The sequence below is a fragment of the Phacochoerus africanus genome, chromosome 3 (assembly GCF_016906955.1).
Source record: "Phacochoerus africanus isolate WHEZ1 chromosome 3, ROS_Pafr_v1, whole genome shotgun sequence".
Lineage (NCBI taxonomy): Eukaryota > Metazoa > Chordata > Mammalia > Artiodactyla > Suidae > Phacochoerus > Phacochoerus africanus.
Window position 1 is genome coordinate 182,348,697 of NC_062546.1, and position 18,498 is coordinate 182,367,194.

Below are 18,498 nucleotides of genomic sequence, written 5' to 3' on the forward strand. Positions count from 1 at the left end.
AAATTTTCCCAGATTCTTTGACAATGATTATGCTTTATCTGTTAATAATAATCGGAGACTGCAGATGGCTTAAATCTAAATGCAAGGCTCTTCCGGAACTTTCATCTCTGCAACCCATGCAGGAATGAATTAGGTGTAATTGCAATGGGTGTTTTTTTTTTTTTCATTTTCATTGTAATTTCAGTGCAAGTAAGTATCTCTCACCGTAAAATGCCTTTCCCCCTCCTAATGCATGCATCCACCATATAAAGTGCGACTGCTTAAAGAACGCTCTAGCCTGCTCTAAAGGAGCAGCTCCTGATTTCGACCCAGCTGGGCTCAGAAGCCAGTTGTTGGCGCTGTCCGTGGTGCTGAGGAATTCCCGGCTGTCGGCAGAATGAGCTCCAAATCAGCAGTCTGCAAACTGCTCTCAGTGATGCAGAAACCAAGCTAAAGTTGCTCCTTTCCTTCACGTCCACAGTTAGTATTTTCTGGTGTGTAAGAGGGGATTCAAGCAACATATTGTGGATGATGCTGATGGTATTGCCAGCAGAGCGGGCTTTAAGCTACAGCATGCTGTTGCTGATTTTGATCCTCAGAGCCTAGCCAAATCACCTCTACTGCCGTAGCAAACACTGTGTAAGTGAACTCATGTGTGGAGGAGGCGTAATCAGCCGGGAAATTTCATAGAAGGATCGGGGAAAAGGCTAAAAATAAGTTCAACATGATTCTGCTACTGAGGTCTGGATTGCTACAGGACCAGCATTGCTTCTTGCTTTGAATTCTGAAGATAGGTCCAAAGCATATTTCTTATGTGTGTCTGCTGTGTTTCTCTCTGGAAGGGCGGGAGACTGCTTCTTGACTGTGTTTTGAAATGGGAGGTAGAATGGATTGCCTTTAATTCAAGCCTGAAAATGTATTCTTTGGATAATTAAGGAAAAACTGCTTTCCTAAAACATACCTGGTCTTTTAGTTCGTATTGGTCTATGACCCCAACCACGACCATTAACCTCCAGAGTGATTAGGTAAGTGTATCTTATGACATGAGTTATGCTTGTTTTCTCAAAGAAATAGATGCAGTCATTTTAAATCCTATGTAGCAATATGAGGAGGGGGAAACTTTAGCTGGGAAGTGATCCTCAGTTCAGCAATGTTTGCTTACTTATTAAAAATTTTTAGATAAACATTGTGATTTCTCTAATGTTTCTTAGATAAATAGTATCTTAAGCTGTGCTAGAGCAGCTCAATTATGAAGAATGCCTTAAAAAAATAACTTTCTTACATTGAAAAAAATACTTTGTTTTCTCCATGTAGATTTTAAAATGTATTCCATATAATAAAAGCATGTTTAATATTTCTATAAAGTGGGTATTACACTTCTATTTTTAAGTTTACATTTACTCTAACCTGACACATTAATGCCTACCTGTAGCTTGCAAAGAGATCATTTTCTGTCTATGTCCTTTTGAAACAGAATGATATGTGTACTTTACATGGCTTCTCTTGCATGCATTGACAGATAGTATTAGAAAACTGTAAGAAAGCACAATAGCTCTTTTTTCTTCTAAGATAAACTTTCTAAATATGTGAGAGATATATAAATGTATGCCTTAATTAGTAAATTATGCTTTTTCAGGAGCTTGTGTTACGTTTGTGGCCTCTATAGTAATTTAAGAGGAAAAAAATGCTTTGTCAAAGGGAGCTTCCAGCTTCTCAAGTAGAATTATAGGTTTGCATTTTTTGTTCTGTCATGACTCATTATTTTTGACATATTTTAAAATAAATCCATCTCCTTTATCATTACCTACCCAAAAGGAATTCTAATATTAGAGAGCAGTTTTCTCTTGAAGAAGGGCATAAATATACTTCCTTCCATTTTAATATTACTACAATTTACATATCTAACTTAAAATGCAAATATAATAGTTCATTAAGTTCCCTAATGCCATTTTTATCTTATTTAAAATTATTGTCTGTGTATGTCAGACTGAAAAGAGATGGTTTATCATTTCTATTATAATCTGAAAATAAGCCAATGAATAATATTTATAAGTGATCTGAAAATGTCCTATTTTAGCAATATTGGCATAAAACTAGTAGCATTTAAACTGGCAAATTAAATATTTGATGCTTTTCTTATCTATTACTCCCTAAAGTCAGTTTCCCCAAGGCTTTATATGAGTTAGTCACTCTAAATATTTAAATAAGAGCCCACTACCAATACTTCCCACTAACCACTAATACCAAGTGAAGTTTATAAGAATCAATAACACAAAATTAATAGGCATATTTTCTATGAAGGACAACACATTATTAAGGAACTTCAATAGACAAGTTTTATACTAGCATTTTTGTACAAATTGCCTAAAAGAAGTATCTTTGACATGTCGAAAAGAGGTATGTTTTCAAGATTGGATGTTATTTTACATCGAAGTAATTAATTCAAATAGTATTTATTATATGAATATTAGAGTCAAATTGCTATAAAAATAATTTACAGATACATTTTCCTGCCCACTAGGAGCTTACTTCTTAAGTAAAATAAAGGTTTGGACAATAATACAAATAAAGTTATTTTTAACAAATCCTTTTCAATATATGGCATTTTCTTAAAATATTTAATATTTAAATTTTTTTCTCTTATTCACTGTGGAATAATTATTCTTTTTTAATTATGTTTCAAAACCAGATTCATATTCACTGAAACAAGTGACCCATATTGAGACCATGTTGTTCTCCAATTATGAGCATAAAGAAACGGGAAGGCCTTTATATTAGCTCCATCCAATTATAATTTATATTCAACTGTTGGATTCTTCCCTTTCTTTTAGAAGTATAATGTTTTCTCCCTAATATCTTGAGTTTTCATACAGATGATTATAATATTATATATCTGCGTGTGTGTGTGTATATACAAACACATTCTGTCACTGGCTAGTCTAGTTATTGAATTCAAAGAGAACATGAATGTAAATATTCTCAATTTATTTGGAACTACTAGTAAAATCAATTTCAGTCTCACTAAAATCACTTTTTAAAGTTTAGACAAAGCTAGACCTTTGACATGCAGAAGTTAAATTCAAACTGAAGATAACTAGGTGAAATAAGTCCATAAAGGACAAATTTTAATGCATATATTGCCAAAGATCAACTCTCCAAACTTCCTAGTAAAGGGTAGATAGTTGCATAAACTTAGTCTATTTGAGGTTTTAGTTATCTTCCCAACAGATCTCAAATAAACAGGTTAAGAGCATGGATTTAAATGAATGTATATTAGCTTTATGTATGTCACATTATTCTTTTTAAATATTTATTTTCAGCCTACCCCTCTTGAAGTCCCATGGAAGGAGCTGAGCATATCTAATATTAGGAGCACATCCAGAAGCCTTTGAGGAGGGGGATGGCTCTTCATATTCATGAAGCTTGCATACTTCTTTTGGTCATCCCTGGATTGGTCACCTCTGCTGCCATCAGTCATGAAGACTATCCTGCTGATGAAGGTGACCAGACCTCTAACAATGACAATCTGATTTTTGATGACTATCGAGGGAAAGGGTGTGTGGATGACAGCGGCTTTGTATACAAGTTGGGAGAACGATTTTTCCCAGGGCATTCCAACTGTCCATGTGTCTGTGCTCTGGATGGACCTGTTTGCGACCAGCCAGAATGCCCCAAAATTCACCCAAAGTGTACTAAAGTGGAACACAATGGATGCTGTCCCGAATGCAAAGAAGTGAAAAACTTTTGTGAATATCATGGGAAAAATTACAAAATCTTGGAGGAATTTAAGGTATGAGTTACCCTCCATATTTATCGAATACTAACTTTTTATACAACATACTTAGATTACTACATTAAAGTTAAAGCTGGAAAAAATCTTAAAATATCTCTTTGATTTACAAAAATATGTAAATCAAATAAATAATACTTATCCAGTTAGCATAAGTACTACCATGGTCAATAAGCAATTGGTTTGTTGATCAATATCTATAGGGTTTCATGATATAGAATTTTCCTCCAGAAGTATTTGGGGCATGATTACCATCTTTTACTTTTGCTTTTAAATATTTATTTGGTGTTATTACAAAATATGTTTTCTAAGGGAAACAATTTTGTTAAAAGGTTATGTGTCCATTAATTTAATGTTTAAATTTTGTGAGTTTTGTGTGGGAGTGTGTGTGTGTGTGTGTGTGTGTGTGTGTGTCTTATTAAATCTGTATTTGGAGTTGTTAAACTATAGTCTAGAATTATCTATTTGGTGTATGGAAATGCAAGTGCTACAAGACACACTCTCAGGTGTGGTCTTTATATTAAAAATATGCATTGGGATTTCTTCCTGTAGAGTATGGTTCCCATTCTGTTCATCTGCTCAGTAGATATTTTTTTTTTTTTACTTATAGCACCCCAGAGAGAACTGAATTTTTATCATAGTCCCTTGTAAAAGGTAGTTTAAAAAACTATTTTTTCAGCCTCTATGGTATTTCTTAGTCTTTTTCTTTTTATGGATGTGTTACATTTTCAAGTAAATTGGAGTTCATTTTTATCTCTTCTTAGAGTCTCTTTTCTCTAATGGCTAGTTTTAATTAGGGTTTCCTACAAGTCAGATCTGAACCCTTAGGGTATAAATTAATACATCAACATGTCCTCAAATGTAATGGCAGTTTGTACCTTGGAGTTTGTCATCCTGATGGCTTAATATAAATGACTTTTACTTCACCCAACCAAGTTCTTTGACAAGGTACTCAGAACCTTGTATGCAAAAGAAGATGCAGCTAGTTTTCAGCATGACTGTTTATGTTTGAGAGAAGAATGTTTACTAGCACTGACAAAACTTCCTTCTTTATAAGAGTCAAATGGTAGAAGAAGTCAATACATGGGAAAAAAGTTATAGCTGATCATGATCAGATTACTTCTATGTATTGGCAATTCAGTTTATTCCAAGTTGTGGGTTCAAACCAGTTCTAATTTACCCAGGATAAAATTAGATTAACTTAGTTATCTAATTTTAACTAGATTCCTCAGGACATGAGAGAAATCTTTTTAGCAATAATTACCACATTCAACTTTCTTATACATATAAACTGTTATTTGAGACTTCTTTTTTCATGTATTATGATACTTGTACAATATTGAGAAATAAGAGACTACAGAGCCCAATAAAATTACCATTATGGTCATTAAGATAATAGTTAAAAGCATCTTACATTTATTAATGCCTTTCTGGTCTTTAAAATATTGGACACAGTTTGACAGACTATTTTTACTTTTAGGGTAGTGAAATTAAATTTAAGTACTCAACACATGATTGATTCTAGGCATGGTTCTAGAATCTTATCACTCTCCTCTAACATGCGTATTTATCTAGAATAGAATGTAAAAAAGACAGTGTAAGGTAGCCTAGCCCAAGCAAAAAAGTTCATCAGAGAAAATTTGAGATTATTAAATACTGATTAGCAAATTTTATAAAAGAAGGAAAGATATTGACTGATTTTTTTTAACTTGGATTACTACTTAAAATGCTTAGTTTTCCCTATATTTTTTAGATTTGATTTTATTCTGAAGATAATAATTACTTTTCTATGTCAAACAATGAGGATATATCAGGTTAACAATTTCTTTGCTATAATTATATGTCCCTGCTTAGTATTTAATTCATTGATATGCACAACTTTTTCTCTAACTTGCAACACCATTTATTTTAAATCAATGCAATTTTAAAGAAAGAAAAGAGATGTGACTTTTCCACAAGGATTTCAAGTTATAAAAGCTTTAGAGATTATCTAAGGTAAATTAGTAAGAATGAGGAACTGAGATCAAGAAAGTTTATTAGTTGTCCAAAATCGTTGAGTTATTTAACCTATTTCTAAATACTGCCATTCTAACAATAAAGTCTACATACGTCCCAAAGCATTTTGACTCTGGAATAAGACAGACCTAGATTCATATCCCAAATTTATCACTGGGATGTGAGATTTTAGAAGGAGTTTTAAACTTTTTGAGCCTCAGTAGCCTTATTTATAGGATGGCCATCATGATGATTTCTTCTTACACAATAGATAATGAACAAATGGAGGTTCCACTCCTACTACCTTCTCCTATCCAGGGATTTACTCTAAAGTTCTACATTCCTCTATGTCTTCATCTACATTTTACAATGGAAGCTCAACTGTGTAAAAGTCAGTCAATCGAAAGAATTACAATACCTTTTTTTGAAATGTTCTCCTTATCTGTGTGAACTATGTATATACCAAAGTAAATATCAGCCATCTTGATTCTCTTCTAATTTAGTTACTTGTCTCTTATAAGCTGATATGTAAAGATGCATACAACATTCACATAATAACTTCCTGTTGTTAAGGAGGCTGTATTATGAGATATTTTTACATATTGTATATTCATCCAACAGGCACTTATTTGGCTTCTTAGTATACAAAATACTGTAGAGGTGCTACTGTACATGCACTGGAAAGTAATATATCTAGAAGGCAAAAATCTCTTCTCACAAGGAAGGCAGGAACAATGTGGAGAGAGAAGTGGGGAAGAAGCAGACTGAACTATGTGATCATGAAGGTCAACACCAAGGGATTGTAGGGCCAGAAGCTTATCAACATGGTGTGAGGTTTGGTCAGACGAACTTTCTTTTCCTTCAGGATGGTCGAAGATGAGCCTGTTCTTATAAAAGTTAAAATTTATCTGAGGAGATTAAAATCCCAAAGAGGAAACTGCTTGAACAAAATCAGAGAATAGGATGAAAAAAATCTGCAAAGAACAGAGGGAGATGAAAATAATAAAAAGCTGGATCTTACTAAAATACTATTATTAGGAGAGAGAGGTAAATATGCATGGTGTTTTTGGAACATAGTAAGAGGAACTTGAATATTGAGCCAAAATATTTAGATTCAGTCTAAAGAATACAACCACAGGTTGTTATACATAGAGATGACCTAGCTAAATATGTTTTTTAAACAAGATGACCTTGTAGCCCAGAATATAAGTGAATCAAGGTTAAGATAAATTAATGGCTGGGGAAGTGGGCCTCTTGCAGCAAACAAAGAATGAGATGACCAGCATGCGTAAAAACAAAAACATTCAGGGTAGTCGTTAAGATAGAAATCTAAATTCCCTAGTGTGGTCTACATTCTACTCATCAACCTCTTCAAGTATCTCAGACTCAGTGATTTCTCTTCCCTGTCCCACATGCTGTCCCACATTTTTTCACCACTTATCTATGCCTATGTAAGTCCTGCTAGACTGCTTCAGAAGTCCACTTAAATCTCATCTCACTGGAAAGCTTTCTCTGACTCTCATAATGCTGTATTCTGGGCTGCATGCGGCACACCACTAAAACAAGAACAGTAATCATAGCCAGACACCCTTTAGGACCTTTATGTGTGTTACGGCACATTTCATTTCATAATAACACCAGGAGGATCACACTTCTACTAGCATTGTTTTTCAGATAAGAAAATGGAAGCTCCAAAGTGTAAGTCGATTGCCCAACATTGTATAACTCTGAAGTAGAAGAATGGAGATTCAAACCTAGGCATCCTGGCTTCAGAATCTAAGGTCGTCACCATCTCTACCACCTCAATCAGTAGAGACAGTAGTGTGCAATAATATAATGTGAAACTCTCTGTCTCTACTGCTGGACAGTGAATCCACCGAGTCTAAAGACAGTGCTTTCTGTTTTTCTCCTCTCTCCCAAACCCAGCACCATGTAAACTATGTAACAGGCATTTAATATATGTTGGTGAATGAAATGAGTTCATGTTACATAGAATAAGAAGTTCCCTTTAAAATGGCTTAGTTCCTTTCTGTTTATGTGTTGATATCTGCATTTTAATTAAAGAAGCTTTCAAACTTCAGGTAGAGAATGCTCTTTGGACCCCTAAAGATGACATACATTGTTTATAAAGTATTAATTTCCATCCTGCTTCTACTTTCTACTCCTTCTCCCTACCCAATCCTAACCAGTACTCTCCTTGGATTGCTTCTCCATGCCAGTGTTGTAAGGACCACCCGGTGTTTTAGATGTGGATTCTCACTCTATACAGTTATAAAATATATGTCTTTGCTTCAACCTATTCTAATCACTAAATTAAAATGTATGTTGATCCACATGTCACCTGATGGAAAAAATAATGCCATTTATAAAGGTTAAATTTTTTTTTCCAACATTTACTGATGCAAACGTTGAAAATGGATTTCTCGCTACCCTTTTTGAAAACTCTAAATTTTCCAGTGTTCTGGTAGTATATTAAGATAAAGGTCATCGTATAGTAGGTTTTCCCATCTTTCTTTTATGTGTACCCAGGAAAAATGACACTGGAACCTACTTTTTAAGAAATAAGAAATATTAGTAATAAATTACAATAGCATTTCCTACCAAAAAAAAAAAAAAAAAAAAGCTTGATTGGAAACATAGGTTCTCTCAGCTTTGGCTCTGTGCTTAACTCTCTCATGCTGAGTTTCTTAAAGGAAGAAATAATTTCTTACTTTGCACAGTGTTTTTATAACTCTCACTCAGCTAGAATTAGCCTTTTTGGATTTTTTTCTAAACTATAAAACTTGTACTGATTTAGTTTTAGGTCAGACGTTGAAGGTTATACTACATGCAGCTGAAAAAGGTCTTTTTATTTCAGCCTTTATTTTATTTTCAGCCTGTCTTATTTTAAAGTGATTTTCTGCAGTCAACACCCAGGATCTCTAAGACAGAATTTAGACTTGCCCAAGATCTGCCTTTCTCTGCAGGTACTGACCTTTGTGCTTTTCCCAGTATGGGCCGAAAACAGTTGATCAGGTTTCTGATTTTTATTTTTAAAAAGTTCACTGTGATTATTGTCTCATGTTGGACATTTTATAAATATGTTATTGCTTGAAATACAGACACACACAATGTGTTTTCATGCTGAGGTAAGCTGTCTAGTTTTTGCCCTGGACTTTGGATTTAACATTTAAATCTTGAGCAAAGAAGCGAAGAGGACAAAAAATGTATTGCTGTATTTGCCAAATCATCACCCTCATAAAAAATGTCGATGCCAATTAAGGTTTAGAATTGACTTTCTCTTCAATGGGTACATTCACAGGAAGTTGGTTTTTTCCTGACTTTTTCATTAATTTAGGCCCCCACCATTAATATCCAGTATTGTAACATGAAATTTATAAAGTGAATAGAGAGGATTTTTGAATTTAGGACTGGGAATTTTTTTGACCTCTACTTGTTTGTCTAATATGTAGAGAGAATGGAAAGCAACCTATTTAGGAGGTGATAACCAAACATGTAAAAGAACAGGAAAAATTGGGTAAAGAATGAAGTGGAGGGGACTAACAGTTAATAGCTGCAGAAACACAACTTCTTGTACCCACCCACTCACAAGCCATTGCACCAGTTCCCAAGAAAGGCACAGAATGCATCCTCCCAGAGGTATGAAAATTGTATGTATACATTTTTTGTGTGTGTGTGTGTCTTTTTGCTATTTCTTGGGCCGCTCCCGTTTTTTTGTTTGTTTGTTTGTTTTGTCTTTTTTTTTTTTTGCTATTTCTTGGGCCGCTCCCGCGGCATATGGAGGTTCCCAGGCTAGGGGTCTAATCCGAGCTGTAGCTACCGGCCCATGCCAGAGCCGCAGCAATGCGGGATCCGAGCCGAGTCTGCAACCTACACCACAGCTCACAGCAACGCCAGATCGTTAACCCACTGAGCAAGGGCAGGGATCGAACCCTCAACCTCATGGTTCCTAGTCGGATTCGTTAACCACTGCGCCACGACGGGAACTCCATATGTATCCATTTTAACTCCACATAAAATGGAGTTATTTTTATGTTCGGCTGAAATACAGGGGGAAATGCCATGAAAGTTTTGTCCTAACAAAAGGGGGAATTTGTTTTACTACTTTTTTTATTTTTTGCCCACCTGACTTAGTAACAGAGAAATGGGTGAATTTTAAGAATATGGACAAGACTTTTAAATATATTTTTCCCAAGAGGGGATATACAAGTTCTCAACAAATGGTTAATGGAATAAACAGGGGCAATTATAAGATTCCATCCAAAGGAAGTCCGGAAAAACATCCTAATTTCACACAACAAAGATAACTGAGGTCTTTGTTGAGAGATGGCAGAGACTAAATCCACAGCTGCTGACTCTACAAAATACTGCTTTCGCTTTGCAGAACATGTTGTAGTTTTCAGTATTAAAATTGCTTTTGAGTGAACTCAAGGATGGCCTCTCCTTTCAAGTAGCTACAAAATAACAGAGATTAAGTAATCTGGAGTAAAGGCTTTACTCTTAAGTAAAGACTGTTGCTTCTCTGAAACTGAGCCCCAGTGTTCACAACCTACAGGCCCAGAGTCGGAAACCTCTCATGTGGAAGCTCCCATCTTTATAAATAACCTGGAAGCCTCTGCTTTATTTGTATAATGTCTGACCAGTTTCAAAGATTAGAAAGTCAATGTTGTCAAATTTATAAGGTTCCTCAAACCCTTTCTCATTATTTTTATATTATGCGCAGGAGGCATGTTTTAATTCTATAAAACTACTTCAAATCTAGAAAATAGATCAGATTTTTGAATTTTTTTTTTCAACAGCTCCCTTGAGAATGGGAAATGATCCTCTTCATTGAACACTTTTTAAAACAAGAGAATAGAATTGTGAGAATAAATGGCTTCCAATTTAACCCCTAAAGGGATGAAATAGTCTGAAAAAGTCTGGCTTTAAACTTTGAGAGACTTGATGGTTAGCTGGTCCCTTTGATTAGTCACATGTAGGAATAGTTTGACATGCCTACTGATTTTTATTGCTGTCCTTCATACGGCAAAATGCAGCTGTGAATGGTGATAGCTGTGATTAGCATTACTACCAAGATTCATGTCTGGGCATCTGTTCCCTGTGCACACGGGGAGACTGGTGTCGATTTGCAGCCACAGCTGAGATTTGCAGAGCTTGTCACTGTTAATGTCTACCTTAGACTTAAGGTCAGTCATCAGTGTTTATAGACTCTGTTTTCCATTCCTTACTGATTCTTCAATACTATGAGAAGCTGACTCTGAAGAGAGAGTGACCTGGTAGTATTCCCCCCAAACTTTGTACAAAATTTTGGTTATGTTAGAAATTTGCTTGTTTTTCATTGTGATTTTACTCACCAAAATGCATAATTAGTCAATAGTGTGATATTAACATTTTTTCTACTTCCTCTATCTTAGTTCGTAAATCAGGGTCTATATATTTTATACAAATTTTGTGGATCAGTCTATAACCTATATAGTCTAAATTGAAGTCGCTTCCTATATGCATTGTATGTGTATGTGTGTGTGAAATTTGAAGGAGTTGGGGATGTTCTCACTTTAAGTAAATCTTTAAGATTAGAAGAATCCTTTCTTTCTACTCCTCCTTATTCACCCTGACTGTATTTTTTAAATTTGTTTTCCTATAGCTTGACTTATATATCAGGCAGTGTGTTTCACGAAGGATGACACAAGAAAAAAACCATTGGATTATTTTTCAGTTGTATTTTGCCAAGCTTTCGAGGAAGAGCTTGAAAGAAATAACTGGAGATGATTAGAAGTGATCAGTGGGGGAGTTCTCGTCATGGCTCAGCAGAAACGAATCCGACTAGCATCCATGAGGACACAGGTTCTATCCCTGGCCTTGTTCATTCAGAGGGTTAAAGATCCGGCATTGCTGTGAGCTGTGGTGTAGGTTGCAGACACAGCTTGGATCTGGCAAGGCTGTGGCTGTGTCATAGGCCAGCGGCTACGGCTCTGATCTGACCCCTAGCCTGGGAACATCCATATGTCGCAGGTGTGGCACTAAAAAACAGAAAAACGAACAAACAAAAAAGAAGTGATCAGTGGGTTTGCTTATCCAGGTGATTTTTCTCAAGCTATAGTTGTTATTAATTGGATATTGGCTTGTTTTAGAGTCTGGACTTTGGACGTTTTATCACCACTGATTAGCAGTAGTAATTTCAGCCTCACATACCAGCAACATTGATCTCCTTGCCTCTAGCCTGCCATATAGCACATCACAACATGAAAAGAGTGAACAAAGTACTAAAGTGACAAGAAAATTTAATCTCCTGAAGAAGTTATTTATATGTTTAATATTTTGGCTGTGCCACAGCTGCAGTGGTAAAGCTGGATCCTTAACCCACTGTGCCACAAGGAAACTGGCCTGAAAAAGTTTTTAGATGATATTATTTTATGCCTGTATAAGTTGTTTAAAGTGGAAACAAATCCACTAAACATAGCTCTTAGTGTCCTCCCTATTATGTCATGAGACCACAAACAAAACTCAAATAATTTTAATTTTTCTATCTCTAGTATGGATACAATAATGCAATCATTTATGTCTTATGAAGAATAAATAATATTGGGAATTTGAAAGCTAAAGTATTACATAGCAATTTATAATTAACAATTCTGACTGCTCAAAAGTTTGTTTTGTTTTTGTTTGCTTTTTAGGGTCGCCCCTGTGGCGTATGGAATTTCCCAGGCTAGGGATCAAATCGGATCTGCAGCTGCCTGCCTACACCACAGCCATAGGAATGCAAGATCTGAGCCAAGTCTGTGACCCATATACCACAGCTCACAGCAATGGCAGATCCTTTAACCCACTGAGTGAGGCCAGGGATCCTGCATCCTCATGGATACAAGTCAGGTTCGTTACCACTGAGCAGCAACAGGAAGTCCCCAAAATTTCTATTTTCTTTTAATTAAACATTACCTGATTGAGATTTTGAAATAATTTTGTTTTAATATTGACCCTTGACTATCTTTGCTATTTCTTGATATGGGATTGGATATTTAGTCTCTGAGTTTATATAAGTTGAAATTCTTCTATTTATATGACAAGTTATGATTTTGTTTTTGTTTTTAATAATGTAAGTCCTTACTTTTAAGATCTGACAACAGAATTTTAGATCTGGAAAAGAACTCTGAAGCTGATAAAACAAAGACCAACAGAAACTTAGTGAAAACACCACAATGGCTGGCATAGCTCACTATTTGCAAAGATGGTATTAATATATTTCTTTCTTGTGATCTTTATCTATATTTTATGCCTTCAGGTTTAACAGGAAAATGCCACTCATTTACATCTTCCTTTCCAGTAAAAATATTGGATGTAAAAGTTTATTTCATCCAATTGTCTATGGAAATGTGATATCAGAAGCCATCTCCGTGACAACCCAGAGTTCCAAGTAGACAAGAACAATAAAATATTGGCATATCTAAAATCAGTCTTTGACACAGATAGAGGACAATTTGCAAAAGAATCCTAAGTTTGCAAAGGCTCTAATAAAATGGGGATCCTTTGTATAAAAGTGAAAAATTCTATAATTAAACCAAACAATGTAGGGCAAAATAAAATTATAATAGATTAAACACCACCTATTTATTTTCACAGAGACTACTTTATGCTAGGAAGAAACAAAGGAACTAAGTTAGCTGCTCTTTCCATACATTTAGTGATCTTAGGAACTGAGGACTGATGTTCTTAAATTTTTTTTTCCACTCTGCCAACTCCCACCTCTTACTACCTGGCAGGAATGGAGTGTGGAAAATGGATGAGGTATAGAAAAACCTCTAGTTGTGTGGCATTAGAAAAAAAAAAAAAAAAAAAAGGAAGGTCCTAAACTGGTCTGTGATCAGTATCACCTAAGGCAGGAATATTACAAAAATTCACATTCCTTGACCTCTCCCTCTTAAATACCAATCAAAATGATTTAAACTTACATTTTTCTGAAGTTTTCTAGGTTATTCTGATGATCATCTGGAATTTCAGTAAGACTTTCAATTTTTTTTCATGGTCAAATAAATTGAGAAATGATGCTTGCTTTAGCATCTCTTGGAAAGGTACAGCGCACATTAATATACTGACAGTAAGAATTTTTTAAAGGTTTCAGAGTCAGTGTGAACACAGTTCAACAGCTGAGAGCTCAACAGTGTGGTGAAAACTGCATTTTAAAGACAGTCCTATCACTTACCAGCCATATGACCTAGGCATATTACTTTATCTCTGTACGTCTTAGTGCACACATCTCTAAAATCAAGATTACCAGCCATATGACCTAGGCATATTACTTTATCTCTGTACGTCTTAGTGCACACATCTCTAAAATCAAGATAACAGTAAAAACTACTTGGCACACAATAAAGGATTCATAAAAGCTATCTGACATTTTTACTACTATTAACCTATATCTAGTCCCGTATTTCATAAGTTCATGTGACAGAACAATTTTTTTCCTCTGAACATCTTAAAGTTCATAAGTGTTCAATGAAACAATTTAAGAAGTATTTTTGTAAATGACTCAAGATCATCCTTTATTCTTATATCTCCCTCTTATGGGCAGTTAACAAAAAAAATCTATATATCTAATCGGCTTATCTTTTATTGCCTGGTCCTTTATAAAGTTTCCAAAATTGCAGTTAATGTGATTATTTATGGCAATTTATTAATTCGTGTTCCACAAAGCAATTTCAATGGACAATGACTTATTCAAAATAACAATGATGATGCCAGTTACATATTACTAAAATCTACGACAGGGATCAGCACGCTACAATCTATTAGCCAAATCCAACTCACTACCTGTTTTTATAAGTAAAGATTTATTGGAAAATAGCATTTATATATCATGTATGCTGGCTTTACGGCTGCAATATAGAGTTGAGTAGTTGCTCCAGAGAATATATGACCTACATGGGTCAAAAAATATTTATTCTCTGACTTTTTATAGGAAAAAATTTGCCAACTTCCGATCTAGGATCATGTTCTTCTTCCTTTTCTACTTCCCTCAAATTGTACCATTATCAGATCTAACCTGCATTCCTCAAGGATACAAATTCTTTGGGCACTGATAAAGGTTCCACTTGATTTGTAGATGATTTTACAGGTCTCTTTCTACATATGTAAATTTTAAAAGGCATCTAAATTTGCCTATTTTAAATATATTATACATACTTAACAGTGGACATGTTAAGTTATATCTCTTTGTGCACTTGTCTCTAAGGATCACAGCTTTGCCCTTTGCATTGAGATGTATAGTAATAGAATAACTTCCCACTTACTGAGAATTCTCAGATGAAATAGATAAGCAAAAATGATAAAAAAAAAAACTTCCTTCATTTCAATATCCCACATGTTCTCCTTTGCTAGTGTAACGAGTAGGTATTTTTCATTTAATGTAATATCTCTCCTACTATATTAATAAATGAAAATATGTATATTGTCTGCTTACTTAGGTATTAAGTTCACTAACATCTTCTCAAGTCAACATATATGATCCATGGTTTGATTCCATTAAATGTCCTAAATGTGGAAAGGCAATAGGTCTTATGGGAGGTATACCAAAATGTGTAAGATGTATGCACCTCAGGGTGCTGCTAGTCTGTCAAAACGAATAACAACACAGGTACCACTAATAGCCAATGGCCTGTGATGAGTGCTCTAGAAATGCATGTGAGGAAGGGAGCAATTAAGTCTGAAGAACTTAGGAAGATCCCAAGAGTGAGGATTTCAGTGCACTGAAAACATTTTAGACAAAATTGGAAAACTGGCAAAAGTCAATGGAGAGCCAGTTCAGCAAATAGTAAGTTAAACCAAGTGGCCAGAGTATAGGGTGTAAAGGAGACAAAAAGTGAGAGCTAAGAGTGAGAAGGAAGTGTGGCACCAGTTCATAATGTGCTGGCCAGGCTCAGGGGCTGGGGCCAAAGCCTAGACTGAGTGGAAAATCACCAGAGTAGGGAAATGACACAACCAGATCTGTGCCTGGGGGACATAACAAATAATAGTTGACAATTTTATGAAATATTTTGCACCTGTATCCCTTCATTGAATGGTTTGGTTTTAAGATACTTTTATCTTCATTTCATAAACAGGAAGGAAGGCTTTGGACTCTAACTCCAGTGTTCTCTCCATTGTACCTGCCTAGATTCCTTGTGTTCACTATGGACATTATGCAAGAAATGGAATAGCGATGGCTTATTTTTCATTTGAGTGTGTGTGTGTGTGTCCTATATTCCTGAATACCTGTTTAATTATAAATCTGAAATATTTCATCTTAAGTCTCATATCTGTCTGAGAGAAATGCAGAACACTGCTAACATGAGGGACAACTCTCTCCCTGATCCCCATTTTACATGGCTTATTTTAATGTGAGAAAAAAGAATGTATACATGTATGTGTGACTGGGTCACCCTGCTGTACAGTAGAAAACTGACAGAACACTGTAAACCAGCTATCATGGAAACAATATATATATATATATATATATATATATTTATATATATATAAACTCCCCTGGCCGTAAATAAAGGTGCATCTAAAGTTCATTCCTATCCATTAAAAACTAAAACAAAAAACTTACATTCTGAATTCAGTGAGGATTGACTAGGAATATTTTTGCAAAGTAGTTATTGTTTTAGATTTCCACATCAGAAAAACACAAATTTAAAAAAAAAAAAAAAGAAAAGAAAACATGGACCTTGATTGTGTCTTTTGCAGTCATAGAAATTCCATAGGCGGAGTTCCCGTCATGGCTCAGGGGTTAACGAACCTGACTAGTATCCATGAGGATGCGGGTTCGATCCCTGGCCTTGCTCAGTGGGTTCAGGATCCAGAGTTGCTGTGGCTGTGGTGCAGGCTGGCAGCTACAGCTCCAACTGGACCCCTAGCCTGGGAACCTCTATATGAAATGGGTGTGGTCCTAAAAAGACAAAAATCAAAAAAATAAAATAAATGCCATAGTCATTGTAGAAATTCTCAATGGTTACCAAATTAAGTCTTAGTTCCTTTTAGAGAGAGAACAACCCCAACTCCTTGAACTCCACTTATTGTCACTGTATGCTAGCTTACTTTTACTTTCCTAAATAGGACAGGGAAAAATTAAAATTGTTCAGTCTAACTTTCATTTTTCACCAACATTAAAAACAAAATCCTGCTAAAATAGCAACATTTGACCACTGAGATTTAGAAAGCTTACTTAGGGAGAAAAAGGACAATCACAGAGAATTTTCCTTTTGTTAATGATACTCTAGGACATTCATACTGAAATTAGAAGATACTCAAATCAGAACTTCAAAAAAAATGTGAGCACAAAGTACCCTGCTGCAAATCTGTTTTTTTGGCAAGATTCTGATTAAAAATCAAAGTTTTGGAGTTCCCGTTGTGGCACAGTGGTTAACGAATCCTACTAGGAACCATGAGGTTGCGGGTTCGATCCCTGGCTTTGCTCAGTGGGTTAAGGATGCGGTGTTGCTGTGAGCTGTGGTGTAGGTTGCAGACGTGGCTCAGATCCCGCGTTGCTGTGGCTCTGACATAAGCCGGTGGCTACAGCTTCAATTGGACCCCTAGCCTGGGAATCTCCATATGCTGCCAAAGCGGCCCTAGAAAAGGCACAAAGACAAAAACAAAACAAAACAAAAAAATAAATGAATAAATAAAAATTGAAGTTTCATCTCTGTAAATAAGAATCTAGTTTCATCTCTGTAAATAAGAATATAATTATCTAAAATATGTTGTCCAGTTTCATTCTCAGTACAACGACAATCTGAGTGCAAATATTGCTACATTTTAGATATGCAACACAAATTGCTTTCAAAACTAAAACATACATATTCTTTACAATTTTACTATTTCAAATAATTCATAGTGGAAATTAGGATGCCATAGTTTAATAAAAAATAATTTATAATTAATATACTTCCTTGAGAAATACAAAGCCATTGAAAAATAGACAAGAGGAAATTAAAAAAAAAAAAAACAGCAACAAAACACTGGTCAAGTTCAAAGCAATGATGACATTGACAGTCATTTAACCAACGCCACATAATTTACAAGCTCCTTCAAATATTATGCTATTTTCTTTTTGTTTCATAAGAATCCATTAGAGCTTTCTTATTGTTATTAATTCCATCTTACAATTAAGAAAGCCCAGTTTCAAGAGTTTTAAGTAACCTGTCCTAGGTAATACACCAGTGTTTGATAGTAGGATTTGAGTTTCAAATGTTCCAATTCCATGTTATCCTATAGCTGAATTCCACTGGATGATAACACTAACAATATTTATATATGGTTAGAAAGTTGTGGGAGTTCCCATCATGGCTCAGCAGTAATGAACCCAAGTAGTATCCAGGAGGATGCTGGTTTGATCCCTGGCCCCACTCAGTGGGTTAACACCACTCAAGGGCATTGCTGACTTGTGGTATAGGTTGCAGATGCAGTTAAGATCCCTCATTGCTGTGGCTGTGGCGTAGGCCAGCAGCTACAGCTCTGATTCAATTCCTAGCCTGGGAACTTCCACATGCTAGCAATGTGGCCCTAAAAAAAAAAAAGTCGTGAGTGTTTCTTCTATACTTGCACAGAAAATATACGCTAAAGTCAAAAGTTTTATCCGAAAACTTAGTCAAGATTTTTTCAAAATATTTTTCATATTTTCTATATGCCATCCCATTATATTCTTGGGGGAATAAGGTAAGCTATAAATTAAGCATCAAATAATGAAGAATAAAATTCAGTAG

At 35.2% G+C, this 18,498-nt stretch overlaps 1 protein-coding gene across 1 annotated transcript in view; it reads left to right on the forward strand.

Annotated features, from left to right (window-relative positions):
• Positions 1 to 265: 265 nt before the first annotated feature.
• The window catches only part of VWC2L (von Willebrand factor C domain containing 2 like), a 155,542-nt gene continuing 137,309 nt past the window's right edge, over positions 266 to 18,498 (forward strand). The window contains exons 1-2 of the mRNA XM_047773425.1: positions 266 to 1,004; positions 3,300 to 3,769. Of these exons, the coding sequence (XP_047629381.1) occupies positions 3,380 to 3,769 (390 nt within the window). The 5' untranslated portion in view covers positions 266 to 1,004; positions 3,300 to 3,379. The remainder of the gene's footprint in view (positions 1,005 to 3,299; positions 3,770 to 18,498) is intronic.